The sequence below is a fragment of the Podarcis liolepis genome (genome assembly GCF_965112155.1).
Source record: "Podarcis liolepis genome assembly, chromosome: 1".
NCBI classification, from domain to species: domain Eukaryota; kingdom Metazoa; phylum Chordata; class Lepidosauria; order Squamata; family Lacertidae; genus Podarcis; species Podarcis liolepis.
This window is the reverse complement of record NC_139554.1, coordinates 43,970,688-43,998,381: the sequence shown is the minus strand read 5'-3', so window position 1 is coordinate 43,998,381 and position 27,694 is coordinate 43,970,688. Positions and strand designations below refer to the sequence as shown.

The 27,694-nt window shown below is 42.7% G+C and overlaps 1 protein-coding gene and 1 long non-coding RNA gene across 17 annotated transcripts; one reads left to right on the top strand and one right to left on the bottom strand.

Annotated features, from left to right (window-relative positions):
* Positions 1 to 124: 124 nt before the first annotated feature.
* On the bottom strand, positions 125 to 26,578 carry LOC310707928 (MAX gene-associated protein-like). 16 transcript variants are annotated; one of them, XM_083505477.1, is made up of 19 exons: positions 25,997 to 26,578; positions 24,275 to 24,443; positions 22,760 to 23,843; positions 18,478 to 19,378; positions 17,300 to 17,390; positions 17,031 to 17,126; positions 15,138 to 15,269; positions 13,972 to 14,070; positions 13,181 to 13,800; positions 12,201 to 12,317; positions 10,774 to 11,074; positions 7,784 to 8,811; positions 6,957 to 7,319; positions 6,502 to 6,611; positions 5,394 to 5,442; positions 4,785 to 4,967; positions 4,187 to 4,298; positions 3,620 to 3,859; positions 125 to 2,652 (listed from the first exon to the last, which is right to left on the bottom strand). In XM_083505477.1, exons 3-19 carry the CDS (start codon positions 23,770 to 23,772, stop codon positions 1,406 to 1,408), a joined length of 6,702 nt encoding a protein of 2,233 aa, XP_083361603.1. In that variant the 5' UTR covers positions 23,773 to 23,843; positions 24,275 to 24,443; positions 25,997 to 26,578; the 3' UTR covers positions 125 to 1,405. The 16 variants fall into 16 exon arrangements, with proteins under 16 accessions (XP_083361603.1, XP_083361596.1, XP_083361607.1 ...); XM_083505470.1 differs by having other exon boundaries at positions 12,201 to 12,314; XM_083505481.1 differs by lacking the exon at positions 25,997 to 26,578 and adding an exon at positions 25,780 to 25,936.
* On the top strand, positions 2,534 to 7,415 carry LOC310710281. The gene is made up of 3 exons (XR_014527921.1): positions 2,534 to 2,654; positions 6,566 to 6,669; positions 7,278 to 7,415. It is a non-coding gene; the product is annotated as an uncharacterized lncRNA (long non-coding RNA).
* Positions 26,579 to 27,694: the final 1,116 nt, after the last annotated feature.

Here is a 27,694-nt window from a genome sequence, read left to right as displayed (position 1 = left end):
GAAGGACCCTTACATTAAACTTAATTGCACAAAAGCAAAATGTAACTGGAACTGTAGCATGAAACAAGGTAGGTATTCTTTCAGAAGATTCTTTGTTTTGAATTTGCTATTCAGGAGTAGGCTATCAAAAGGAATTCACATTTATTGGTATGATTTATGATTGGAAGAAAAAGTACTAATTGTTAACTCTGCTTTAGTACTCCCTCCTGGCTTGAAGTTTCAATCATTAGCAAAACTACAAGAATGAATTGTACAAAACTACAAAATACCTTTACTTTACATTTCAAAGCTGAGTTTCTATAGATTCTTTGCTGTCGCTTACAAAATGAATTTGAAACATCTTGCAAATAACAATTATTGTTCAAAACCTGATCAGAACTGTTTAATTTACCTGTAGCAGGGTAAAACAGTTTGCAGTTTTGCAACTAAATTGGTATCAGAAGTTTGGCAAGAGGGAGGAGGAACCAGCCAAAAGCAATGAACAAAGAGTACACTGATTGTTACCTAAAAATATGGCCTCCTTCAGACACAACCACAGGCATGTGGAAGCTGCCAAACTTGTCATGTTATTTCATGTGACTGCACCATACATGTGAATACTTAAATCCTGTGAATTGAGCCAATTGCACATCTCTTCCCCTGGCCCTCATATTGGGAAGGTGGCAATCAGCTCTGCTCATATAGTTGAGGTAATAACAATCTGCAAATACTCCACGGCAATGTGGAGTAGTATAGGGACCCAATTCCCACTTGACAGGATTTAGTTTGTCTTATAAATAATTATATAGTGAGATGACAGGACTTATGTATGCATACAAACATGCTTCTTTTTAGAGCATAACCATTCTTTTGAGTAAACTGTGGAAGAAGTTTGGGACGAATAGATATAGTCAGTCCTCTCTCTAGGTTGCATACATTTTAAAAATGATAGAAGAGAGGGAGGATTGACAAATGAAAGTTTAGAGGAACATATAAATTTGTAGTCTGAGGGCGAGCTGGGAAATGACACTCCCACTGATTTTTATTTATTTTTAAATTTATAACTAAATGTTAAATTTTTGTTCCACTTCCCAAAGAGAACATGTGACAAAGTCATTCTGATTTCTTACAAAACTAATTATAATTATATAGCTCTATAATGATATAGAGCTATATCATTAGTTAATTTTGGCTCACCCAAAGATTTTTACTAGGAATTTAGTGTATCCTTAATCAGACCATTCACAAAGATCACCTAGCTTCATAAATTAGACACAAACCCCTCTATTCAAAGTGGACCATATGACCTTCAATCCATGTATGTGTTGAAGTTTTCTGAGAAAATAGGGCATGCACCTGCCAATATGTTTAAAATTAAAGCTGCAGTATTATTTTGATTTTGCAAGGACAGTTGCTAATGTAGGTGTTACTTTATAGACCTGTCCTTGACTGCTGAACGGGCAGCTTTTAAATCAACAGATGACACGTTTGCACCAACAGGTGCCAACAAAGGCATCATCCTGGTGTTTTGCCTTCCTGAATCTAATAGGAAGCTTGCACTTTTTAGTCCAAAGGGTGCCAGTTTGGGCATGGGCTTCCACTGTGTGTCAAGGTGGCCAGGTTCCATATTAGTTTTCATCTGCAGAACTGGAAGAGACACATTTGTAGTTTTTGCCATGCATGGTACATTTTTCCAGCTTCTCCCACTAGTTGTTGAAATGTTACAATTTGGGTCCTTTACTTCAGAGTCCGGCATTAGATTGAAAACACCCGATTCAGATGAAGGATCTCTCAGGTTCCTGTCACCATCAGTGAGATCATCGTCTTCCAACTGAAGCAGGAGTGGAGTTACAGAACCACTACTCTCTTGCACAAAACAGAGATCCTTATAGCTCTCACCCAATTTGCCAAACTGAAAGTGAAAGCCTGCTGCTGCAGCAGCTGATTCCGTGCAGTTTCCCATACCTTCCAGAGAAAACTCAGTGCTTGGGGAGTTGGGAAGTTTTGATCTGTCTGGGGCTGCATCATTCAGCTGCCGATTGAGGGATACAATTTCATTCAGAAGTGAGGTGAGTGTTTCATCAGTGCCATCATTCTTTAGGTCCATTAAGTCACTTGCATCCAGCGCTGGTTCAGGTATTGCAGAGGCTACTTTTTGCAGTTCCATTTCTACCCCAGAGTCCTTGAGTTCATTAATCTGTAGCTTCTGAAATGAAGAATCCTTTGACTTTTGTCCCTCACCTCCCTTACATATATCTTTTAACCTAACCCGATTTCCACTTAACTCTTCAATAAAGAGTTTTGTTGCAAATAATTCTGGGGATCCCTTCATACTGGATACATTTACTATTTGTGGAAAACAGTTTTCTTTTTCGCTAAGAAAAACTTGAGCTGTTCCAGTAGCATCCCTGTGTTTTCTGGAAGACGGTTCCGCATTTCCTTCAGACTGAAAATCAGTTGTTTCCTGCAATACTATCTGCATGGAAGGTAAGCATTTCTGGGAATCTGTATCCAGAGTTACATAAGGTTTCTTATTTAAATCCAGGAGTAAATTTGTATTTTCTTCAGTAGCCAGTGACACCACATTTACTATTTCTATTTCCTTTGTATTTTCTTCAGTAGCCAGTGACACCACATTTACTATCTTTGGCATCATTAAGGAGTCTTCATTTTCTGTAAGTAAGCCCAAACAAAGATAGGCCCGTTAGAATACTGGTGAGAGAGGAAATGGGATCTAAAGAGCAACTTTTGGCACTGCTAAAGCCTGGAGGGATACTTGTAAGATTCCCAACCCCCCCTCCTGAACGTATCACAGATCTGTCAAAAAAAGTCCACCCTGTTTCAAAGGGGCTTGTTAAATAGCATGTGAGGCTACTGTTTGAAAAGTAAAAGCCTAAAAGCTTTTATTCCATCTGAAAAACAGAAATGCTAACTATAAGAGATCAACTGCAAAAAGGAACAGAAGTGTCCTATATGATGATGAACCAAAACACAAATGTGGTGTAGTGGTTAAGAGCAGTAGACTTGTAATCTGGTGAACTGGGTTTGCTTCCCCGCGCCTCCACATGCAGCTGCTGGGTGACCTTGGTCTAGTTACACTTCTCCGAAGTCTCTCAGTCTCACTCACCTCACAGAGTGTTTGTTGTGGGGGAGGAAGGGAAAGGAGATTGAGACGCCTTAGAGTAGTGATAAAGCGGGGTATAAAATCCAAACTCCTCCTCCTCCAAGCGGCAATTCACAAGCCACAAGAGCAGTGTGCAGAGCCACCTTATAGGAATCAGTATAATTCTGCCCCTCCTGTCCCTCTCCCAGCCAAGCTGTTCACTCTAAGGAGATGCCTTTCTGCATCTCCCCAGGAACAGCCAGCCGCTTGTTCTTAGTTTCCTGTGTGTAGCTCTATGCCTTTCCTTTGAGTGAAAGGCTTGGGGTAGGATGCTGTATGCCTGGCAATTTGATGGAGGCCCCAAGCTGCCTTTTATGGGATGGCTCCACACACTTCTGCAAGCAAAACTAGACTGTTTATTATTAGTGTGGGAAAGGAGCTGCTCCACTCAGGTACACATCAGATCTATGCTTCCCAGAATGCCCTGGGGATTTTGGTTTCACTTTGTATAAAAATTGCCTCCTTTCTGCAGCCTACCTGTGACACTGCTTCTGTTCTTGGAACATATCAATGGTTTCGTATGCCTGTTGGACAGGATTACCGGTTTTGTCTCTCTAGAAAGAGAAAAGGGGCTGTTTTCCACAGTGGAACTAGTAGTTCTCGCTGTTTTAATGATTTCCACCATATCTTGCTGGTTCTGGTTCTCCTGTTCTTCTAGTGCCTTCTGCTTTGTAAAAATGTATTCTAGCTTCTTCAAGATCGCTTCCTGTGACTTGCCTACAGAGAAAACAAAGAGTTGGATATCCCTCACTTTGCAATTCAAAGGAACAAAAACAGACATTAGCTCAAAATACAGTATTTCATAGTGCAAGATTAGTACAATTTCCAATACACATGGCACGCAAGGATATAGTTAGCAAGCAGAACATCTTTAATAGCATTTGCGTCTTTGAAAGTATAATCCTTAGAATCCTACATGAACAATTCATCCCAACCACTTTGAATCATCCTAGTATTCTCCTATGATGGAATTTCTTTCTTCATCTACATGTATGTTTGGTTTTGTTTATTTTTTAAGAAAACCTGTCCATGAAGTCATCTTACCTGAGAGTGTAGACACTTTACAAATCAGGGTGTTGCGCTTGCACAACAGGAACTTCTTGTGGCTTGTCAATTGGTCTGCCTGATCTCTTAGCCTCTGGATATCTTCAGTGGCCTGGAAAGGGACAAATAGGTCATTTTTACATTCCAGAGCAATACGGGGGACGGGGGACGGGACAGCTTCTCTTCTCTACTCTCAAAGCACCCTAAAAACAAAGCAATGGCAGAAACTTTGCAGACATGTTAGTGAATCAGCTGCATTAAAAATATTAGGGCCTTTGTGTATATTAGCAGAGCAAGCTTCAGCTGGGGACAGGAGACAAGGCAAAAAAATGCTATTGGTGGAAATAATTATCTTGGCAATTTGCCACTACAGTTAACTGGCTAATGTACTCAAGAGAAAGAAAATTAAGTCAAATGCATTTGTCCAACATGGAGCTGAGTTGCTGTGGCACATTAGAAACCCCCACAAAAAAAAAATTGTATCTCTCTTTTTTATATCTTTCAATTTAAGATTTTTCATCTTGCTGCTGTTAAAAATCAAGTTCTCTTGATGAAGAGGCATTTCCTTCCACATAAAGCTAAATGATGAACCATCTACCTGCTCGAGGAGGATGCGCTTGGCAATTCTGGGAGTGCTCTGCAATCCCAAGGCTCCCTGCAGTTTTTCAAAGAGTTCTTGCATTTCCTTACGCCGACGCTGTTCATCTGCTGTGTGTTTTGGGCGATAAGAAGTCATGCTTCGTGTCCAATTCTTTGGTTCTCTTTTCCAGAGTCCAGATGGCTGTGGACAAGAAACAGCACTTTCACCAGACAGGGGAAAAAATGCAGTGACTGGTATAAATACTTGGGATTTTATATTATCTCCCAAACCTGGGCTTCTGCATGTCTCCACAAAGCCAGCCAGATGCTGGATGGGAATGCATGAATAAGCTAAACAGCTGTTTGGTTTTGAAGGTGCAACACTGGAAAACAAAGGAGCCACACAGGCTACTGTGCAACAGCTAGGATTCTTGCTTCGGTCACCAAGGGGGATGGGGAGAATGAAAAGAGCCTGACTACCAATCCTGTCTCATGGCACGCGCATAAAACAAACAATGCCCTTAAGTAATTTAAAAAAACAACAACAACCCACTACCAGTCAATGTATATTTCAGCTGGAATACACACACCACAAAGACACAACAGTAGAAAAGAAATGTATATTCACCTTAGGGGACTTTTCCATCACTTTACTTGAAGAGTCATGAGTAAGATGCCTAGAAGGATTTAAAAAGAGAAGTTGTGTTTAGTTGCACAAGTCAATCTGGCTCAGATGATAGCTTAACCTCAATCAAAACTGCAAGAAAACTTTCTTTGTGCCAAAAGGATCAGGAAGTTGTGCTCTGGTCACACAGGAAATGTCCCTGCTCTGTCCCCTCCTTCTGCTGTGCCCTTCTTGCTTTCTCACTCTGCTCTACATGCTACTCAGTCTCTTGAAGTAAACAAATGAATGAACTAAAGGTTGCCTGAAACAGCACATCTTAGGCTCTTAGTACTCTCAAAAATATAATTTGAACTAACATACAAATTAAAGGTGCCCTATATAGCGGATAATTTTTTTTATTTTAAAAAATTTAATCTTTGAGTACTAACATTAGTGATTAGGAAACAGCACATCAAGCTATTTGCCCATCTAGCCCAGGACTGGTCCCAGGCTGAGGTTTTCTGATCTCTTGATTCTTTTAAGTGGAGATGGCAAGAATCTTTTTCATACCAAGCAAGTGGTCTATCATCAAGCCAAGTTACCAGGGAATAAATTTAGTCTACAAGTGTGTACAGTCATAGCAGGAAGGAATTCCCACATTACAAATCAAGGTGCCAAGTCTGCTGTGTAGTTGCAGTTTCTTAAGAGACATTAGATTTCTTTTCTCAACCAGTGAATCCAGCCCTTCAGCTATCTGCTTGATTGCTCTGGGTTGAAAGAGGAAGGGCTCTGTAGAGGGGTCAAAAAGGGCTGAATTTAAGCTGTGGTTGCAAAGGTTGACGTTCTACATTGCATCCTTGAAAAGTGGTTCAGAGGGCAGGCCACCTTTCCAGCCAAAATGGTTCCCCAGTCCTGTCCTAAAGGTTATGAGCTAAGTATATTTTAAAAAGGGCTTCTGGGTGACGCATCATTGCAAAGTCTCACTATGTGAACCAAATAAACCGCAGAGCAGAGCCTTGGACTGCATTAAAATTAACTATATCTGCTAGACATAATAAAAAATAGCACTATGCTAAAAATCCATTTGCTGGTGTGTCTTTGTTGTGGTTGTTGCTTAAAAAAACTTGCTTACAACTGTCTAGGAAGTAGGGCATGAGCTGCTGTAGTAATAATACTTTTCTTTGAAAACTCTCCAGGTTCAGTGTTCATTTTCTTGTCACTTTGACTGGAGTCCCTTCCATTCTGAAACAGAACATTAAAAAGGCAGTTAAACTCAGTCCTGCAGAGAAGCTCCAGTCAGGTAATGTTTCATTTCAAACTCAGAATGTGGTGTGTTTCTTCCATGTGCTAGCAGAGAGGAGGCAACCAGCACAGACAGATGTGTTCATGGTAAACCATTTGCTATGGTATATTGTGACATGGAAACTGGCCTATTGCCCAAACATTAATGTTTACAGCTGCTCAGGGTACAACTGAAGAATGGTAATAAAGACCACTGTTTTAATGTAAAGTTGCAACAACTTGTTAAGATGTATAAAATTATTTAACTTTGGTGTTCTGAAGATTAAGTAACAAATTGAGTCTTACCAATTGAGAAGTATCACCTGCAGCTTCTTCAGGACAGTTAACATGATGTTCCTTGTTGTACATCGCTGTAATGCTATAGGTGTGATCTAACGATACAGCATCAGGATGGAAGATGGGAGCATCACTGGATAATCGCTCTACAATTTCTGCATTCTTTATGACCATCTCTGAAGTAGTAGCACTACTCTCACATATGATACTTTCAGTATGGAACTCTGAAGGATGTGCTGGCAACTTATTTTCTTTTAATTTGGTATCGTATATTGTGATTTCTGACTCTTTGGCCTCCACCGTTTTCAAATGTGGTATTTTTTCTTCCAGCTTGACAGAACTGCACTCTCCTTGCCAATTGGTATTCTTTACCTGGAGGGATACAACAAGATGGACAGTGGAGTTTGGAACGTTTTTCAGCTCTGGAAACTGAACTACTGTAGTTAGCCTAATACCACAAATCAAAACTCATCTGTGGCATTTGTCAAGACTCCATACACTCCAATTTCTGACTGAGTCATGAAAATATTTACACACTTTTTAACCACAGAGGAAGTTAAATTCTCAACAACAGAATTTTTGCAAGAAGTTCAAATTCTGTGAGGAAAGTTAAGTTTGGATGGTAAAACTGGAGAAATTAGTATAAAGAGAAGTTAAGGAAAGGCAAATAGTAGAAAATTTACGCACACGCCTTGGACCCAAAGATCCAAGGCAAGTGACAGCAGCAATCTCAACTGGTCACAGTGGTTTCCATGGTTCGCAAATAAATTGTGTTATAGTGAAAACATTTTGCTGCCAGATTTGTTTTACAAATTAAAGGGGTGTGGGGTGCTCACCAGTGTTTCAATCTGGTGGTCAGAACTCCCATCAATATCTTCCTCTGCAGAATCATCTGTTTTTTCACCATTTCCTATATCATCCTTGGTGATACCAAATGACATAGGACCATTTTTCCAATAGTTGGTTTTAGATGCATTTTTTTCTAAGCATTTAGCAACTGGATTCTGGGATGATTTGCTCCAAGTTCTGTTGGGCTCAGCAAGGTCATCCTTAAAAGCTTGATTCTCTCCCCGTAAACCAGAAAGACCTTTTTTATAGCAAGAAATGTTACAGTTTTCCTGAACATTAGCACTACTGTTAGGAAGATATTCTTGGGCACTATCCACACACGTCTTTCCTGGTGTGTAATTCTGGTCCCTTGTACAGCAGATCTCAAGCTCTCCTCTCTCTGTTTCCTTGACATTTTCTATTTGCATGGAGTCACCCCTCTCTTTCCAGTGCCTCCTTAGCAGTTCAAAGTCATGTTGATTTTGCTGCCGACTCTGAAGCAATTTGGCCCTTTTCTGCTGCTGCTTTTCTGTATGGCTCATGCTTACAATCCGCTGCAGTTTACCAAACAACGTTGGCTGTGTCTGCTTAGGTCCTTCCGAATCAGTCATGGGCCTTTGCATTTGGGCAATGTGTGTTTGCTCCCCATTTGAACATTTCATATGCGGAGCCTCTTCCTGACGTGTGGGGCTTTTCTGTAATGTATCACACACAGGAACGTCAGTTTGCAAACCATCTTCAGCCTCATCTGACATACCTTCAATGTACCTCACATGCTGCTTCTCACTGCTCACAGTCACTTTAACTGTCTTACTTGGCTTCCTGCAAACATATGAATGGTCTGCCAATATCGTGTCTGATGGAATGTCAGGATGCAATAAAGGTTCCCCACTTAATAATTCTCCCCCTGCATCCACGTCGTCTGGAGCAGTCTTTGTAGCAGTTGCACTTTTGTCAGGAATAAACATGTCCCCTTCTTCCTTCACCCGCAATGGCAAATCCGTAACAGCTTGGTCTGGCTCTGCGCTACAGACTGCTGAAGGAAAGATAACAAGCAGCTTTAATGCTCTAATCAATGGAATAGCAGCGAGAAGAACCGAAACAAATCCTGTGCTGTTCATTTTACCTCTAGCAAATAATAAACTAGGCAAAAGCGGGGAAAGGAGCAACAAGTAGGAGCGAAGGTCACATCACAAGACTCCAATTGATATCAAAGTGGGAAAAAGCAAGAGCTTTGAAATTTAGCGCAACGAAGAAGACACTGAAAGTGGCATTCTTTTTGAAATCATTCCATTACCCATCCTCAGTCATGAGTGGTGTTTGTTTTGTAGCCCATGAGGGAAGGGAGGGATCCGTGTGCTTAGGGGTTCCCTGAAGTATGCAGATGCCAAAAAAACTGAAGGAAAAAAATGAAAGGTGTTTTAAAGGCTTCGTAAGGACTGTGAATGTGCACAGCACACGAAGAAGAATAAAATATCAAAACAATCTTAAAACATCCTTCTACATACATCAAGGTCATGAGAAGTAAAACACGCATGGCTCCATCGCCCACTCAATTACCTTGGGATGCCTCTAACTGCTCAGGCCGTTTCCTACTTTATCACTATTTCCTTAGCAACCAGGCCTTCAACAGGGTTGTTGCCATTCCCGTCCCTATCTGTTCCTTGGAAACTTTCAAGGAGATGCCGGATTTCACTCAAAACAGACATAGCAAAACACCGAGTGACCATCTGTGGCACTTTCAGGGTCAGATAGGAAAGGAATGCAGCGTAGGAGTCATAAAATGCAGGCAAACCAAATCAAGCCTAATACATTCTAGCCAAAGGTTCAAGACAATCAGTATTGGAATTTTTTAATTTTTTAAGAAAGGACACCCTGGGTCTTGATAATTCTTACATCAGCACCATTGCCATTCTAAGAGAACAAGGGAGGTGCTCATGGCGAGTTCGGGTGCCTCTTTTTCCAGAAAAATAGCACTGTAAATAGGCGCTTGTGTTGCAGGTCCAGCATATATATACACACACATATATATATGTATATACATACACACACACACACATATATATATAGACATATATATGTATGTGTGTGTGTATATAAAACAATAACTTCCAAAAAATGGATAAGCCCATCGCAAAGAGTAACATGATAATTGTACGTGCATCCTTTCATGTGGGAGACAGGGGAGGAAAGACTGAAACATGCAATAAGCGGCAGTACCCTCAGTGGTGAAAAGCATCCTAAACGGAGCAAGAGAAAAGGTAGGGGAAATCCATGCCACAGAGATGAATGGGAGGGCAGAGTGGATGGAATTTGTAGGATGACTGGGTGCTCACCCATGGGAGGAAGCCAGGAGTGTAAGGGTTCAGCACTAAAGGGTGCCAGTAGGGCAGATGTTGGAGGAACAGTCCTCTAATTCACTGCTGATCATAGAAACCTAAAAGGCAGGCATGGCACCTTCTCTGTCCCTCCACCCTCATCTAAGACTAAAAAAAAGAAGACGTAGCGAGTGACATTTAGAAATCCATGACTCCCCTAGCAAGGATATTCTGAACACACATGTAAAACAGAAATGGAACCATATCATTGAAATAATGTCAGGTCACCACACCAACCTGGTTCACACATCATGGTAAACCAAACCATGGCTTAGAATGAACGTGTGAGTGTTCCAAAAGCAGCTTATTTATCCCCAACCTAAGATAGTACATACACACATACATTTGGTAAAAAAAACCCAACCAGCAACAAAGCACACAAACACACATGGTGTGACGGAACGAAAAAGGCACATAAAGGGGGGGGGGGGAGTCAAAAGAAATAATAATCAGATGTTTTACCAGAGAAACCATGGCAACATTTTGTTGCAGTTTCCATTTATATTTGATAACAGTAAGTCAAGATTTAACACACCTGGATAGTCCAGAATGTTTATTCAGCAAACTCCCAGAAAAAACGTTTTTGAAAATGTTTCGAACACTTTTCTAGTAGGACTTACATTCATCGTTGCTTCTCATCTGTTTATTAACATGCTCCAGTTTCCAATCCCTTTTTCCGTTGCAGCATTCAATAATTTCACATAAATATTTTTTCAAGCTTTTCTTGTGCACAGAAACTCCCTTTAACAGGGCCACCCTTTTCTTCAGACAATCAAATGTGCAATCTGTCTTGCAGGAAAGTGTAGGCTGGCGCATCCCAGAAGCTAAACTAGCACAGACACACCCAAGCTGGCAGGTGCCACTGTGTGCTGGATCTTGGCTGCTGGTTATCTTACAGGTAGGCTTGCTTTTGAGTGAAGGCTGAAAGAATATACAAATATGTATCTCAAGAATTTAGGCAAGAACCTACAAACAACAGATTTTGAACAAACGTAGGGTATAAGATCAATTATACAACACTTTATGATACATAATTTATACCTTGTCCTCAACTGGATGGTATAAAAATGCACAAAAGATGAAGGGAAACAGGATTGTACCCCATGTGTAACAGAAAGTGAAAACTAACATCCAATAGCCTTTTAAAACACAAACATGGAAGCATTAATGTTCAAGATTATCAGGAGGGGAAAGAGGACTGTCCTGTGCAATTTTCATTTGTTTCTTCTGTTCTTACTACTGTTTAGAGTCTGATCACAGTTCTTCTAAGCAGGCTAAAGCAAGCCAATTTGATCATCATTCTGCAAGCAGCAGTCTTGCTTAGGGTTCCACAAGGGTCATTCACTACTAGACTGTTGGTTCAGAATCGCAAAGAAGTCTTGCGAGACTCGCCAGACACTTTTTGTTGAATAAAATGGATTTGTCTTGTGCATGGGAACATTAGAATCCTACCTCCCCCCCAGCAATGGTCTTTTATAGGACATTAACGCAAATAAAGTTTAATTATAAGAAGAGCGTGCTGTAGCAGGCCAACAGCTCATCTAGTCCAGCTTCCTATTCTCACAGTGGCCCACAAGATGCCCGTGAAAAAATGTGCAAGCAGGAGCCAAGTACAAGAGCATTCTTTCCCACCTGTGGTTTCCAGCAACTGGTGCTCAGAAGCATTACTGTACAGTCATGCCTCGGGTTACAGATGCTTCAGGTTGCATTTTTTCGGGTTACAGACCCGCCGAAACCCAGAAGTACCAGAAAGGGTTACTTCTGGGTTTCGGTGGTCATGTATGTGTAGAAGCGCTAAATCACGCTTTGCGCATGCGCAGAAATGCCAAATTGCAACCCGTACGTGCGCAGACACGGCACTGCAGGTTGCAAATGCTGCGGGTTGCAAACGTGCCTCCCGCACAGATTATGTTCGCAACCCAAGCATCCACTGTACTGCCTCCAGCTGTGGAGACAAAGCATAGCTATCATGGCGAGAAGGCAATGACAGCCTTTTCCTCCATGAGAGTTACAAAGGAAGGCAAAGGAAACGGCCATTTCAACTTACCTGAGGGCTAAGCAGAGATGCTAGAGATAGGTCTGCTCGCTCTTTGGTAATGCAAGTCCGTGGCTTCCCATTCTGCAATGCACGACCTTCCAATTCCATTAACTCCACCGGAACCTGCTTATAAATGAATTAATGTCACCACATTTTTACCTGAATCTGAGCACAGAGTATCAACTCTCTCTCTATATATATATATATTAAAATGACAATATTCCTGCATTGCACAGGAATGCAAGGTCCTTTCAAGGTCCGCTGCAATTCCATGATTGTGGCTCTGAGTACTTCGTAGCAGTGCAGGGTAGTGCAATATTTTAAAACAAGGATGAAGTTTATGTTGAAGTACTGCAACGTGAGGATGTATAGCAGTCATATGTGCACATAGTGATATTTGGTCCTGCTCCTACTCAGACTAAACCTTTTGAAATTCATGGACATTACTAACTTAGGTTCGTATATTTCAATGGGTCTACTGTGAGCCAGACGTCACCTGAATACAACCCTAAATTGGTTTAGAAATGTGAAAACAAATCCCAGAAGTTACAGGTCACACACCGTGAACTTATGAATAATTCTAATGCATGAAAACAATACAAGTTCCTTTCTTTTCTTACGCTAATCTTACTGTGCCAGTTACATTGTATGTGAAACAGAATTAAGAAATCCTAATGGCCCATCTGAATTTTGCAGATGATCTGCAAGGACATGGTGGTAATATAAAAATGAAATAGAAATGGACATGTTTTGCCTTGTAATTTCTGAATGTAACTTCTTTACTATGCAGCAGATATGTATACTGAGTTATGTATTTCTATTTGTTTTTCATGCTTTTTCCAAAAACCAATGACGTATACCTTCCCCCACCTCCTGCAAAATAGTCATAAAAGGATTGCAAAAGAAAAATGACTTGTGAGTGTGTGGGTCCATTTCTAGCATATGCATATCTAACCAATGGCTAAATGGTAAAGATTATTGAAGCTTACCTGAGAGATGATCAAAGTCTCCAGAGAAAGCTCTGCCCATTCTTCAGTAATACAGGTTTGTGGCTTCCCATCCCTCAAAGCACAATCCTCCAGCTCCATCAGTTTCATCTGAGATAAATGCAGTGGACAGCTACTCTGTTTTGGCTGCTGTGCTTGATGCACAGTTATTTGCTTTCTCTGGGCGTTTCCATCTAATTCTGGCACATGCACATCGTCATCCACTTGGCTATATGATCTAGACCTATTGATGTTTTCTAAGGCAGAGAAATCATGCTCCTGCTTTGAAGGCACTGTAAACTTTTTGGAAGATTTTACCCTGCCTCGAAAAGTTGTTTGTTTATTCTTAGTTTTTCTTCTCCTTCTAAAAATGGAAGGCAGAGAAAGAGGCTTGAAAGCGTAAGTGCTGGATGGAGTAATGATGGGTTTCTTCTCTGGAACTTTATCGAGGGCTTGAGCACAGCTGGTACCTTTGGATGGAATCCGGCAATCCATGGGATAACTAAACAAGCTTGAAGAGAATCCCACACTTTCCATTAGCTTTCCTTCCCTTTCCAAATATTTGTCCAGTTTATCACTGCAGAAGGCAGATCGGTTCTTCAGTGAGTCCTCTAAAATGCTACCTGAATTAATCCAGAATATGACATAGAGAAAGAAGTCAAACACAACCTCTGAAAATACATCAATCCCAGTTCTGGCAGAAAAGGAAACTCACAAAAAGTTTATCTAAAAATTATCAAAAGATCTCCTTCCTGCAGCATCACGAAGGGAAAATATATACAAAACCTTCCTACCTTCCTGCTTAGAAGTGTTGTTAAGTCTTCCTTGCCAGCCTTTTATCTTTCTAAAATCATTGGTTTTCCCAGTCTTGGAAATGAAGGAAAGGGCGGTATCTAGAAATGAAGGTAGCAAAGCAAGTTTATTAACGAGGCACAATATTCATGTCTATAAACAACGGTATATATATTCATCTAAAAACTAATTATCACATGCATTTACTGTAAGGGGTACTCAACAAGCGACAAGGGCCAGAGTAATAGCGAAGTTAATTCACCAAAAATTCCTTCTAGAAAATAATAACTAAAATAAGAATAGTCACGTCCATTCCCAGAGGGCTCTACAGTTGCACATACTATAGAGAGCACCCCATTTTCCTCCAGAGATGAACCTTAGCCTTCTTCCCAAACTTGGATCTAGAGAAAGAGGAGACAGGAGTTTCCCTACAGCTGCATAGCACTTTGGAATACGGCTGTATGAAGCCCAGTACAGCTGCAAGTACGATCTCTCTCAAGCTTTAAGGTTGGGAAGAAATCTGGGGGTTGTTTTGGTGTTCCACCTCCAAAGCACTCCAAACACCTCAAAAATATGGTGGCAAAATGTATGTACCCCCCACAAAGTCTCGTCTGAACAGTCAGACCTAACAATGCACAATTTACATAATTTATAGCTTTGTTCTATACTGTTTGCATCGTGCGGTGATAATGTAATTTACTAAGACAATGGTTGTACACAGAAAATACAATGAATGGGTTTTAAAAAAAAGTTTGCAAACCAACAAGCCCCAGCCTTGCTTTCTGGAGTTGGGAGTGCTGAGACTGCTGTCTGCCACGAAGTTTCAAGCTCCAGTCTTCCTCTCCAGCAGGAACTAGAAAGAGGGACACAGACTGCCCTCTCCATTGCTTCCAAGACTCTCTGAAATGCAGCTGTGCGGACAACATATCCTGCCATCTCCCTGTCCCAAGCTGGAGAAGAGGGCCAGAATATTCCCACAGCCTGGAACTCAGATGGAGAGCATGGGTTGTGCCTGACCTCGTTCTGTGATGCAGCACAAGGTCAGAAGTGAAACCCCATGACTTGTGAAATGAAACTCTCATAATATCTGGCTGGCCAACAAAGGGCAGCCGGGTCTTATGGACTCTGCTTACCATTCTAACATTTCAAAAAGATACATTATATTTACCTTGACAACTGAGATCTGTCACTTGGTTTTCCCCAAATACATAATCCTTTGAAGGTCTCAGGGGAAGCTGCACACCCAAATATTTCAGGTCAATGCTAAGTGTTGGGTCCACGGAACCCAACTTCAGCCCCACTAGAAGAAGAATACCCCACGTTAGAGATCTTTAAAAACACGAAGAAAGGCAGGGCGGCCAGTGGTTGCCAAACTAGCACACATGAAAGTCTTTGCGGGCAGGCCTCCCAAACTCTGAGCTTTCGTAAATGTCTCTAGCCCTCTTAAAAAGAAAGGTATAAAACAAAATGTGTAAATACTCGTCTAAGTAATTCATTTGAAATGAGTCACCATGGCTCCTCCTACCTCTCAGTGTTTTTGGCCAAGGAGCGAGTCAGAGCTGTGATTGATAAGTGAGTTGTTTAGACACCAGGCAGCAGGAATCCATGGGTCCTAAAGAGTTGCTGTTTCACTTCCTATACACAGTCGTACCTTGGTTCTTGAACACCTTGGTACTCGGGACGTTTTGGCTCCTGAACGCCTCAAACCCAGAAATGAGTGTTCCGGTTTGTGAACACTTTTCGGAAGCCGAACATCCAAAGCGGCTTCCAGTTGAGTGCAGGAAGCTCCTGCAGCCAATCGGAAGCCGCACCTTGGTTTTCGAACCATTTCAGGAGTCGAACAGACTCCTAGAACAGATTAAGTTCAAAACCAAGGTATGACTGTAGTGTAGTTTTCCTGCTCCCGTCTTATTTTCTAATGAAATCTCCTTAGTTTGTCTTTTGTTTTAACCTAGCAACAAGGATGCACCTTTCTTATAGGGTGTTTATCTGATTCTGTAGACCCTAGGAGTTATTTTCTGCAAATACTACAGCAAATAAGAGTGGGCAGACATTAAATATCCCTACTTCCTCGAAAAGGCAAATGTGAAAACTTCACAAAGAGGTTGAGGTCTACTGTACAGGAACTAAAAACCTGACATTCATTAAGAATTTGCTGAATAGTTAACTTAAAGCACAATGGTATTTAAGCCTACTCAGAAGTAAGTTTCTGTGTTTACTGGAGCTTACTCTTGGGTAAGTGGGTTCACTGATAGCAGCCTAGGCTTTGATTTAGGCTTGGCATTTGAGAAAAACATGGTTCTTGTGATGGGCAGAAATTCAGGTAAAGCCTTTTCTAGTATGGAAATGCAATTATTATAAGAGCTTCACTGCGCCAGTACTCTCCAGTTTGGGTTGTGTCATGCTCCCCACACCAGCCATTTCATGACTGGTGCCCCCAGCACTCTCAAAATTCGAAATGTGCTACTAGTTTAAAAAGGTTGGCGACCTCTGAGAGAATCTATAAGCCACCAACTCCCTCAAGCACAGGTGAAGGGCTCTAATACGAATGTGGGCAGCATTCATTAATACAGTGGTACCTTGGTTTACGAACCTAATCCGTTCTGGAAGTCCGTTCTTAAACCAAAGCATTCTTAAACCAAGACATGCTTTCGCGTAGCATGGGGGGGGCTCAATTTACAAATGGAACACACTCAACTAAGCTGTTCTTAAACCAAGGTACCGATATACAATGCATCAAAGTTTAGCTGAATAGACCACAGAGAACACACATGAGAAACAATATCTGAATACTATGTTCTAAGGGCGATATCAAACGAAACCGTTCTGTACAGCTGAGTCACTTCTGGCTGTACAGTGGAACTCCCCTCTCTGTATTCCCCTGAAATCGGTTATGGTTCTCCCTCAACCCTTCAGAGCATTTTGTTTGGGGTGGCATGAAGAGAGGAGAGGGACGAGAAGTTATGTTGCACGGCCAAAACTGTGCTAGCCGAACTGTTTTGTTAGATGCTGCTCTAGATAACTATCTCAGCAGCTGCGGAATCTATTGCTGATAACATACCTTCTTGAAGACTAGGATGTATCACTTGTCTGTGCCTGAACGACTTCAAATCTTCTAAGAGCTTTGTTTCCAGAAGTTGTAGGTTTATTTGAGAGTCTGTCATAGAACAAAAAAGTATTATTGACACATACAAATACAAAAAAGTGTATCACATTCTAACATACAAATGGTAAGAATGTGATACACTTAAAAAAAACAAAAAACCTACTGTTTGCTTAGCAGTCTTAATTTCTCCTGCACTAAGGTCGCCCCATCAGTGTCAAGAGTACCTGAATCATATGTAGTCAGGAAGGAAGCTTCTCCATTCTGTAGTCCTTCTCTTCCCCCAATTTTATCAAGTCTGTGTTTATCAAGAACTTCCTGTACATAAAGAGGGACTACAATAAGTGTTAAATGCTTAAGCGAAAGTGGCCTAGACACCCTACCAAGAGTCAAATTAATATTAACAAGATTTAATACATACTAGAGCTGAATAAAATGGTCTGGATTTTAAATTCTGCATGATCACATACAAAAGGCAAGGTCACAAGTACATAAAAAGAACACCCTGCTGATTCGACCAGAGGCCTATCTTGTCTAGTGTGCTGGGTGCCTATGAAAAGCCCAAATGCACACTTCCCCTGATACTGGAGTTAACATATAAGTCATTAACATCGCCTTCTCCTCCACAAATTCACCCTTTTAAAGCCATCCACACTGACAGCCATCACTTCATCTTGTAACAGAAAATTCCGTTGTTTTTACTATGTACTGAATGAAGAAGTATTTCCTTTTGTCTGTCTTGAATCTTCCCACATTGAGCATCATTGGATTGCTCTGGGTTCTAAGTATTCTGAGAGGGAGAAAGACCTCCTTCTTTGGAGGTCTTTAAGCAGAGGCTTGACAACCATATGTCAGGAGTGCTCTGATGGCGTTTCCTGCTTGGCAGGGGGTTGGACTCGATGGCCCTTGTGGTCTCTTCCAACTCTATGATTCTATGATTCTAAGCCTGCCTGTCCACTTCTCCACACTATAATTTTTACACACACCCATCACATCCCTTCTTAACCCACGTTTTTACTAGACTAAAAGCCCCAAATGTTGTAACATATCAGTGAGCTGCCACAGTCCCCACTTTGGTTGCCCTTTCCCAACTCTGTAGCATCCTTCTTGAGGTGCAAACTCAACCGTACACAGAACTCTCCAAATACAGTTGCATCACAGGTTTATAGAAAAGGATTATGGCATTGGCAATTTTATTTTTTATTCCTTTCCTAATGATACCCAACACGGTCTAGACACTCACATTCAGAGCTATTGAAACTGAAGAGCGTGAGCGTCAAAGCATAGAGGTCCCGCCACCCCAAACCTGCAATTTTCACAATTAAAAAAAGAAATGCACATTTAGCTTTCAATCTGTCTAGTATAAACTATGCTAGACAATATTAAATTTAAATGATAGATTTACCTTTGATGCAAAGGATGCAAAGAGGACTCCATCTATATCCTCGTAATCAAGCACGAGCTCTGGCTTGGCAAAATCTGGTCCCACATTGCTTGTCATAGCAGACTTTGCTGTGAATTTCAGGGATGGTTCAGTCTCAATCACTTTACGTGGTCTTCCTCTTTTAGGTGGACCAAACAACACATAATCTGCTTTCTTATCAAGACCCCTTCCCAACACAGCCTTCTTGACTACATTTTTCTCTTTTCCTCCATGAATAAATTTGGTTGACGTAGGGGGCAAGAGGTTGAAACTCATTGCTTTTTTTGTTACCATATGGCTGCTGTATGTTTCAGTATTTATCCATGGCGCATCTTTGCCCAAATAGCATTTCTCTGTGTTATTGCTTCTGAAATGAAGTCCTTTATGTTTTGCTTCCACAACTTTAAGCGGTCTAGCTAGTTTGTTATTTTCAAAACAGACAGGCAAAGAATTTACTGAATGATTCAAAGAAGACTTCTGTGTCTTATAAGAAGACAAAAGAGCTTCAAGAACAGAGATGGTCATATTCTTGGTGGTACCACAGCACTTTAAGGAGGCATCAGGCACTGTCCCACTACCCAATTCTAAAGTTTTGTCTTTGGCAACGCTCTGTGGTTGCTTGTGGGATTCAAGGTCCACTTCTCTTCTTCCTATTTCATCACAGTTTTTCTCCAACTGTGTCTCTGAAATCTTGTTTCTATCTCTACAGAAATATTTTTCTGTTGCTTTATCAGTGCCTTCCCGGTTCATGAGTATCCTCTCTGTATGTACCCTTGGCCCATAAACATAGTAATCTACAGGCTTATCTTTAATGGATATACGGATATCATCATTTGAGTTCAGCTGTGATTTCACACGGGAATCCCTTTCACAAGCTGTTGGACTGGAGAAAGGAAAACAAAAACTAGATCAATGTAATTGCAGAAATTAAATAATATCCTAATCAATTTATTTTGTCCAGTTTATCATGCATTTGTATAAAAATTATGTATCTGTTATTGCTAAGTAATGCAAAACCCTAATAGCTGTGCAGTTTATATATAGCTTTAGCAGCTTCCATTACTAGTGTGAAAGTAAATCAGCCTTCCTTTATCCATCAATCAATACATACATCATTCAGGTTACCTGTGATACCATATACAGTGGTGCCTCGCAAGACGAAATTAATTCGTTCCGCAAGTTTTTTCTTCTTGCGAGTTTTTCGTCTTGCGATGCAAGACGGTTTCCCATAGGAATGCATTGAAAATCAATTAATGCGTTCCTATGGAAACCGCCTTCAGACCAGGTCCGGGGACAGTCTGTCCCCCGACCTCTTCTGAAGGCTGGGGGGGACAAGGGCTTTTCTTCCCACCCCCAGCATTTTAAAAAACCCCGGGACAGCGGAGGACTTCTCCGCTGTCCGGGGCGATCTTAAAATGCTGGCGGGCGGCATTTTAAAATCGCCTGGGACAGCGGAGGACTTCTCCGCTGTCCGGGGCGATGTAAAAGCCCCTGGGAAGGCAGGCAGGGGGGACAAAGACTTTTGCCCCCCGCCCGCCTTCAGAAGAGGTCCTGGACCTCTTCTGAAGGCGGGCTAGGGGGCGAAAGTCTTTGCCCTCCCCCGCCTGCCTTCAAAAGCCGTCTGCGATAGTGGGAAGCCCTTCCCTGCTATCCCGGACTGCTTTTAAAATGCTGGCGGTGGGGAGCAAAGCCTTTTGGCCCCCGCCGGCCTTCCTGGACCTCTTCTGAAGGCCGGAGGGGGGGAAAGGCTTTGCTCCCCACCACCAGCATTTAAAAGAGGTCCCCGGAGATTTCCCTATTGGCTTTCGTCTTGCGAAGCAAGCCCATAGGGAAATTCGTCTTGCGAAGCGCCTCCAAAACAGAAAACTCTTTCGTCTTGCGGGTTTTCCGTCTTGCGAGGCATTCGTCTTGCGGGGTACCACTGTATATTTTCTAAAGCAATACATTTGCTGGATGAAGAGTTTGGATTTGATATCCTGCTTTATCACTACCCTAAGGAGTCTCAAAGCGGCTAACAATGTCCTTTTCCCCTCCTCCCCCACAACAAACACACTGTGAGATGAGCGAGGCTGAGAGACTTCAGAGAAATGTGACTAGCCCAAGGTTACCCTGCAGCTGCATGTGGAGGAGCGGGGACAAGAACCCAGTTCAACAGATTACAAGTCCACCGCTCTTAACCACTACACCACACTGGCTCTCTGGATGCTATAGTCTCTCTGGATGCTATAAACTCAGACCAAATTTTATTTTAGTGTCACAAAATTATTTCTTTCTGTATTCCCATCTGCTTTTGGTTGATTTGGAAGTAAGTTCCAGTGAGACCTTCTCCCAATTAAGCATGCATAGAATTTTGGCCTCATGTACCTACCTGGAAATAATTACTTTTAAGTAAGTATGCATAGAATGGGACTGACTGCCAGCTTTAGTTTAGCATTTACAGTGGTACCTCAGGTTACAGACGCTTCAGGTTACAGACTCTGCTAACCCAGAAATATTACCTCGGGTTAAGAACTTTGCTTCAGGATGAGAACAGAAATCGTGTGGTGGTGGTGCAGCGGCAGCCGGAGGCCCCATTAGCTAAAGTGGTACCTCAGGTTAAGAACAGTTTCAGTTTAAGAACAGCCCTCCAGAACAAATTAAGTTCTTAACCCGAGGTACCACTGTATTTATTTAAATCAGAGATGGGGAATTTCTTTGATCCCACAGGTCAGATTTTGACCTGGTCACACCCTGTGGATCAGTTTTGACATATGGGCAGGACAACCTACCTGTCAATCTCAGGACATCTGTATGATGCCACATGATTGATAGGTGGGTCATCCTGCCCACCTGTCAAAATCACATACACTGGGTTCCGAAGCGCCCAACAGTCAGCTGGGAACTGCAGCCAGCTGGCTGCCAGGCACTTGGAGAGTGACAAGCATAGAACTGGCAAAGTGCATCTACATGCAGGTTCCCTTTATGCTCCAATCCTATGCACACTTAATTGGATGTGGGTCTCTCTGAATCAAAGAGCCTACTTTACTTAATATTATTGTCATATTAATTAAACCTATTTCCTGCACTCCCAAGCCTGCGCCCGCACTTACTAATGAAATCATTAAAAGTTACTTCTTTAAGCTACCACTTTAAACGGATACTGCTGGGACTTCAATCTGACCCCTCTGAATTCTAGCACAACATTAAAGAACTCTAATGCCCATCAGTATTCTGATCATGTATTAGGTGGCAGCTACCACCTTCTTTTTCTAGGACTACAACTCACACCAATATGGCACAGAGGAAAACACACACACACCAGGTAGACTGCATCAGATACAAAATGCCATGCTGGCCAAAGCAACCACTTATCTTGACTTTCTGTATCTGGCTGCAGCCAATCACATGCCACAGCAGAGTTTTAGAAGTAAGGGGAAACGACAATATTCACCTTCCGTTTCTCCCAAGCATCTCACTATTGTAAGAGTATGATAATTTGAGCTGGTACTTTCACAGAGCTTTAATTTTTTTAGCCCCCATCTCCAATTCTGCATGCTATCCGCAGTGATAACAGATACAAATAGCATCAAAGGAATGACATAAGCACACTTAGCACTAAGTGAGTCAGAAAGCGGTGCAGGGAGGCCAGGGCACTCACTGGTGGGGAAGATCTCATCTGCAGGCTTAATATGGCCCAAAACACATCTCCAAAAATACCCAACCAAGCCATTTCTAATAAATTTCACCCATCCATCAAACGGCATCATGTGACATATTCTATCAACCATTCTGAACTGCCTACCATATGCCACAGCTTTCCTTGGGATCGCCATAAAAATTATGTATTCTACATACAGTTCCCACAACACTAAGAGCAGCCAAGATTACCAACATGGGGCTGGAATGGTTACAACATTTTGGGTGTTTAAGTGTAGGGAAAAGGTAGGGGACACACACACACACACACACACACACACACACAAGATAAAAGCCTATAAAATTTTGCATGGTTTGGGGCTATCCAATGAAACTGAATATAGAATGGCCCCAAACCATTTAGGACACAGCACATAGTTAAACTATGAAATTTGTTACCATGAAGTGTAGCAATGGCCACCAACTTGCATGGCTTTAAGAGGATTAGACAAATACATAGAGGACAAGTTTATCAATGGCTACCAGCAATGATCGCTGTGTTCTACCTCCACCATCACAGGCAGTAAGCCTCCAATTACCAGTTGATGGGAATCACTCATCCCCAATAATGATAGATATGCAACTGTACCATTCAGACGCATCACATTTTGTGTCTGGAGTAAATGTTTCTTTCTCCAAAGAAGTTTTATACATCTTCCAAGCATTACATGAAGCATCTAGGTCTCTTTGCTTTGGATCCAAAACATCACCTTCAGTGAGACACCTGTAACTGCTTGTAAAGTTAGAAACTCTATGTCTTTTCTGCTCTGGGCAATCATTTTGCATTGTCTTATGTTCAGGTCTGCTGCTCAGACCAGCTTTCTTGAACCCTTTGAGAAATGGGTTGTAGTCTATTTTCAGTTGTGTCATTTGTATGTTTTGATAGGCAGTCACAGCAAAGAACTCTGTCTGTGGGAAAATGAAGGTATGGACATCAGGACCATTTAGCTGAATAACCTCTGTGGCTTTGTCAGCAGGCACCAGGTGTAGCCGAGGTAGATAGCGGTGCATAGAGTGCAGAATGATATGCCCTTCCTGGTCCAAGGTATTGTTAGTAAGTTTGAGTTTGTAGAAAGAGACCGGCTGCTGCATCCAGTAACGGCCAGTAGAAGGTGATTCGGGGTGAATGAATACTCTTCCCAGCACATGGGGTTCTGCTTTCCAACTGGGCTCCCAACTACGGCCATTCCATTTATAGCGTAAGTTGTCAACAGGAGAAATATCCATGACCAAGATATACTTCAGCTTGGAGTCTAAGCCTGTTATCCAGTATCGACAGTATGGAAACATCCGCTTTCCCTGCTTAGTCAGAATCATTTCTGTGCCGCGATAGTAGAACTCATTCCACATATTGTTGTTGTCTAAGGTAACAGTAATGCTTCCTGAGGTGCAATCTGCTGGAAGGCAGGTCTTCACTTTCGATTTTACAGGTGTTGCTATACTGCTAGCAAGGCCATTGTCCTCTTGATTTGAAACTAAGTCTCCTTGGTCAGCTTTTCCAGTGATCTGCGGCTGTTTCATGAGAACGTAAAGAGCAGGCACTTTACCCAACGCCTTTCCACCATCCTCATTCCCAAAGGCCACTGGTTGCTTCTTCATCATGTACAGTGTTGTAAATTATCATATCAACTCTGAAGTTGCAAGAGTTCTGACAGCCTTTCCCTCATGGCCACCTTGTTAAGAAACAACAAAATACACAATAAATATTTGTAGAGAAAAAGTAGACTTGAAATAAGAACATAAGTGGAGAAGGAAAGCACATGTGATTTCAGCAGCATGCCCCAACCCATACACATTTAACCATAGTTTAGTTTAACCGAGGTTTAATATGATGTGTAAACAAGGCCCAGGTGTTTCAGCTAATTAGAAGATTGGGTGGTCAGAACAGATAACATTGTTGCACACCACCCCAATCTCCAAGCGGTGAGAGATTCCGGAGGTTGCAGGCACTTACCCAGAGATCGATTTTGCAGAATGAGGGACAGCAGAGACTGTGGTGTCTTTATGATATATCATTTATTTACACTTATATACCACCTGAGCCTACAATGAAGGGGCTCACAGTATTAACATCCCAAGAAGATCTTGCTTCTCCCATACTCACAGCCTTAGATTCCAGCAGAAATCAGGCATGGCTCTGTCTCTCAGCCTGATTCTAGCTTCTAGCTCTCACACACATCTCTGGCCTTTGTCCTTCTCACCAACAGCCAGGTAAAGGAAGGTGAAGATATCTGCCCCTAGATGTACAAACCAACTACAGAATAACAGCTTCCCTGTTGAAAAATAGCAGACAAATTTTAAAAAGGCATTAAAGCACACACCATCAAAAACAGATAGTAAAACACAATTACACTTTTAACCCAACACCAGTAGAGTACAGTGGTATCTCCGGTTACGAACTTAATCTGTTCCGGAGGTCCGTTTGTAACCGGAAACTACCAGTATCCCGGGGCAAAGTTCGCAACAAGGGGCATCTACTTCCTGGTTAGCAGAGAGCGTAACCCGAAGCATTCATAAGGCGAGGTACCAGAGCTACATCACCTAAAGGCCTTGCTCATTCTTTTCTTTGTGCCACTGCAGCATGAAGAAGCTTTCAAACACACAAACACAGTGTTATCAGAACAATTCCAAAAAACCCATTAAACAGTTCCCATCACCAACAAGCACATATCAACCGCATTTCAAAAAGCAAAACTTTAAAGAAGAATTCATGCTGTAAATCAATGCACAATACCCAAAGGCACAAACCCCCACCCCAACACACTCTTTGTCCTGAATTTCACAAAGTTCATATTTAGTGCATCAGAAGGGGAAAGTAAAGTAAAGCAACACGCAGTCAAACACCCTTCCCCATTGGCTACAGAAATTGTTTATGTGAGGTGAACAAATCAAGAAGGGGCCAACTCTGATGTTGATCTTCTCTCCATAAGAAAGGTACCGTGTTGGTGCATCACGCGACCTAACCCCATTGCCTTTGCAAAAGCTACCCTTTTCTAGGAGGGAGTTCCGCCGACAAGAATTCAGACGGACTTGCGCACGAGACAGCGGTTCTTGCGCGAGGGGCGGGGAGGGCTGCATTTCCAGCGTCCAGCAGGCGCATAACCCAGCTGAACACGGAAAGCTACCAAAGGAAGCTGCTCGCTTCGCTCCTCTTCGGTTTGCTGCCATTCTTTTTACACCCGCACCTCAGCCAAATACCTCAAGGAGGCTTCCGCTGCGTCGAATCAGCCCTGCTCCTGCCCCACAGCCTGTGCTGCTCAGGTGTCCCTCCAGACATCCAAACCCAAGTGCAGCCCTTCTCGCTCTCAATTGGGCGGGAGGGAGACTTGCACCCCAACTTCCCGCACCAACAAACCTGGGGTGGGAGGGAATGAATCCGCCACGCGGGCGCTAAACTCTGACCGACTCGCTCGCCCTTTCCACTCTCCTGGAGCCAATCCGGGGCTTTGTCCCGCCCGCCCTCCGGATGTTTATGGTCGGTGGCTCTTCCCATCCCCCCCCCCCCCGCCGCCTGGAAGTGGCGAGGGAGGCACGAGGGAAGGTGGGCGCCCGCGAAGGAGAGCCTTCCGCTGCCCGCCACCCCGACCCGCAGCTTTACTTCACGCCTACCTGGCGGGGTCTGCGCCCCAGGTGCCCCCCAGCCCCGCGCGCGCACACCTCCCGCTGCAGAGGCAAGACAGACACGTGGTGCTGCTGCTGCTGCTGCCAGGCGGACACAGACCGTCCGCTCGCGTGACGTAGAGCTTCCACGGCGCGGGCCGACGCGCGGTCACGTGTACGCCTTCCCCTCCCTTCGGACGGGGCTCCTGAGGGCTGCGGTCCTTACCTGGGTCGGCTTGGGAGCGAGACCCGTGGAAGGCGCGGGGTGGGGCTTGCTTTGGAGCCCGCAGGGCGGAGCTGTAAATGTAGATATGGGGGGGGGGTGGCATGAGGGGAAGTGGAGCAAAAGGGGCGCGCCTGCTGCTGGCCTCGTCCCACCTGCGCGGGAGAATGGCGCTCGCTACCTGTCCACCTGCTCGCTCCGAGCCTTCCCTGGCTGTCCTCGCGCGCGCCCCCTCCTGCCGGGCGCCCCTGCGCCTTTCGAGTCCAAACCTGGCAAGCACGTGGGAGCTTGATCCGCGCGGAATGTGGCTCGCTCAACTCAGTGGACTTGCTTCCGAATTTAAAATGCAAGGATTGGGTTGCGGCAGCTGGCAAATTCTTTATTCTTTAAAGTATTTCTACTTTTCAGGTTTATACATTTCATTGTGACATTTCAAAACTTGGCTTCCTTCCCCCTCTTTCTGCGGTTCCTTAAATTTATTCTTAATATCTTCTGCATATCCAAATGAACTTAATGTGCTCATTTATTCATCTTCTTTAAATATATGCTCTTATGAAACCGCAGATTGTTGCAATAATCCTGCCAATTTCCTTACCTGCTTACAATTTATGTGTAAATATTCAATAAACCATTTCCAATTGCAGCTTGCAGATTTGGGCTGCCTTTTTATTGCTACCCTAAGTGACTTGGTGCTTGGATTTTTCTTGCAGAGAGCCATCGGCCCATGGGCATAGCCAGGATTTATGGGGGGGGGGGCAGGAGGCCACCCTCCTGTCATTATCCCTTGTCTACCAGATTCGGAATGGAATGTCTTAACAACAGGTGTTTTAAATTGCTTTCTTTTGACCCCAAGTGCTCAGAATAATCTGTCAAAATTTTTTACCATTTCTACTTTTTGTTAAGTATTTTTCTTTTATTTATTTGATGGGCGGGGCAGCTGCCCCCTCCCGGCTACACCCTTACCAACAATAAAGGAGCAATGAGAGCTTAGGGCAGTGTGTTTTGTACACCAGGGAGGGGAACCTGTTCCAACTCGCATCGTGCTGGCTGGGCTGATGAGAAGTGGAGTTCAGCAATCTGGGAAGCAAAAGGATTCTTTACACTTGGTACTGTATATTGTTCACCCCTTGAGGAACTGTATCTAGTCATGACATTCTCGGATATACATACACAGTGAAACAGCCACATACTGATGTAAAACATATGATTGCAACCTAAGCATGTAAGAGATCGAGGTGAGCAATGGTCCAAACTGAACTTGCTGTATCAAGTTCACATCCAGGGTGTAAGGAACTATAGAACTAGATTGGATTTTTGGTGTACAAAGTTTTTGCTACACATACCGGTAAGTATCTGCGATATGGCCCTAAAACAAGCCTTCAAAAGATACATGAAGTATTTGCCACCTTCCATAATGGAAGAACAGTCGTCTTACAAAGGTCCCCAGTTAAAAAAAAAAAAGGTGAAACCACAATATATTAAAGTGGTCTCTGTATAGAGATTACCAATACTGAATGCTTATTACAAATATTTTGTACCATTCTAAGGAACCTTTCAGGGCAGCTTATAAAATTAAAATACAACACTTACAAATAAAATCTATAAGAATTAATTACAAACCAGCAGCACAAAGATAACCTAAAACAAATCACTGAGCATATGGTTCAGTGTCTTCTAGTAAAGGATGTTACCAGAGCTTAT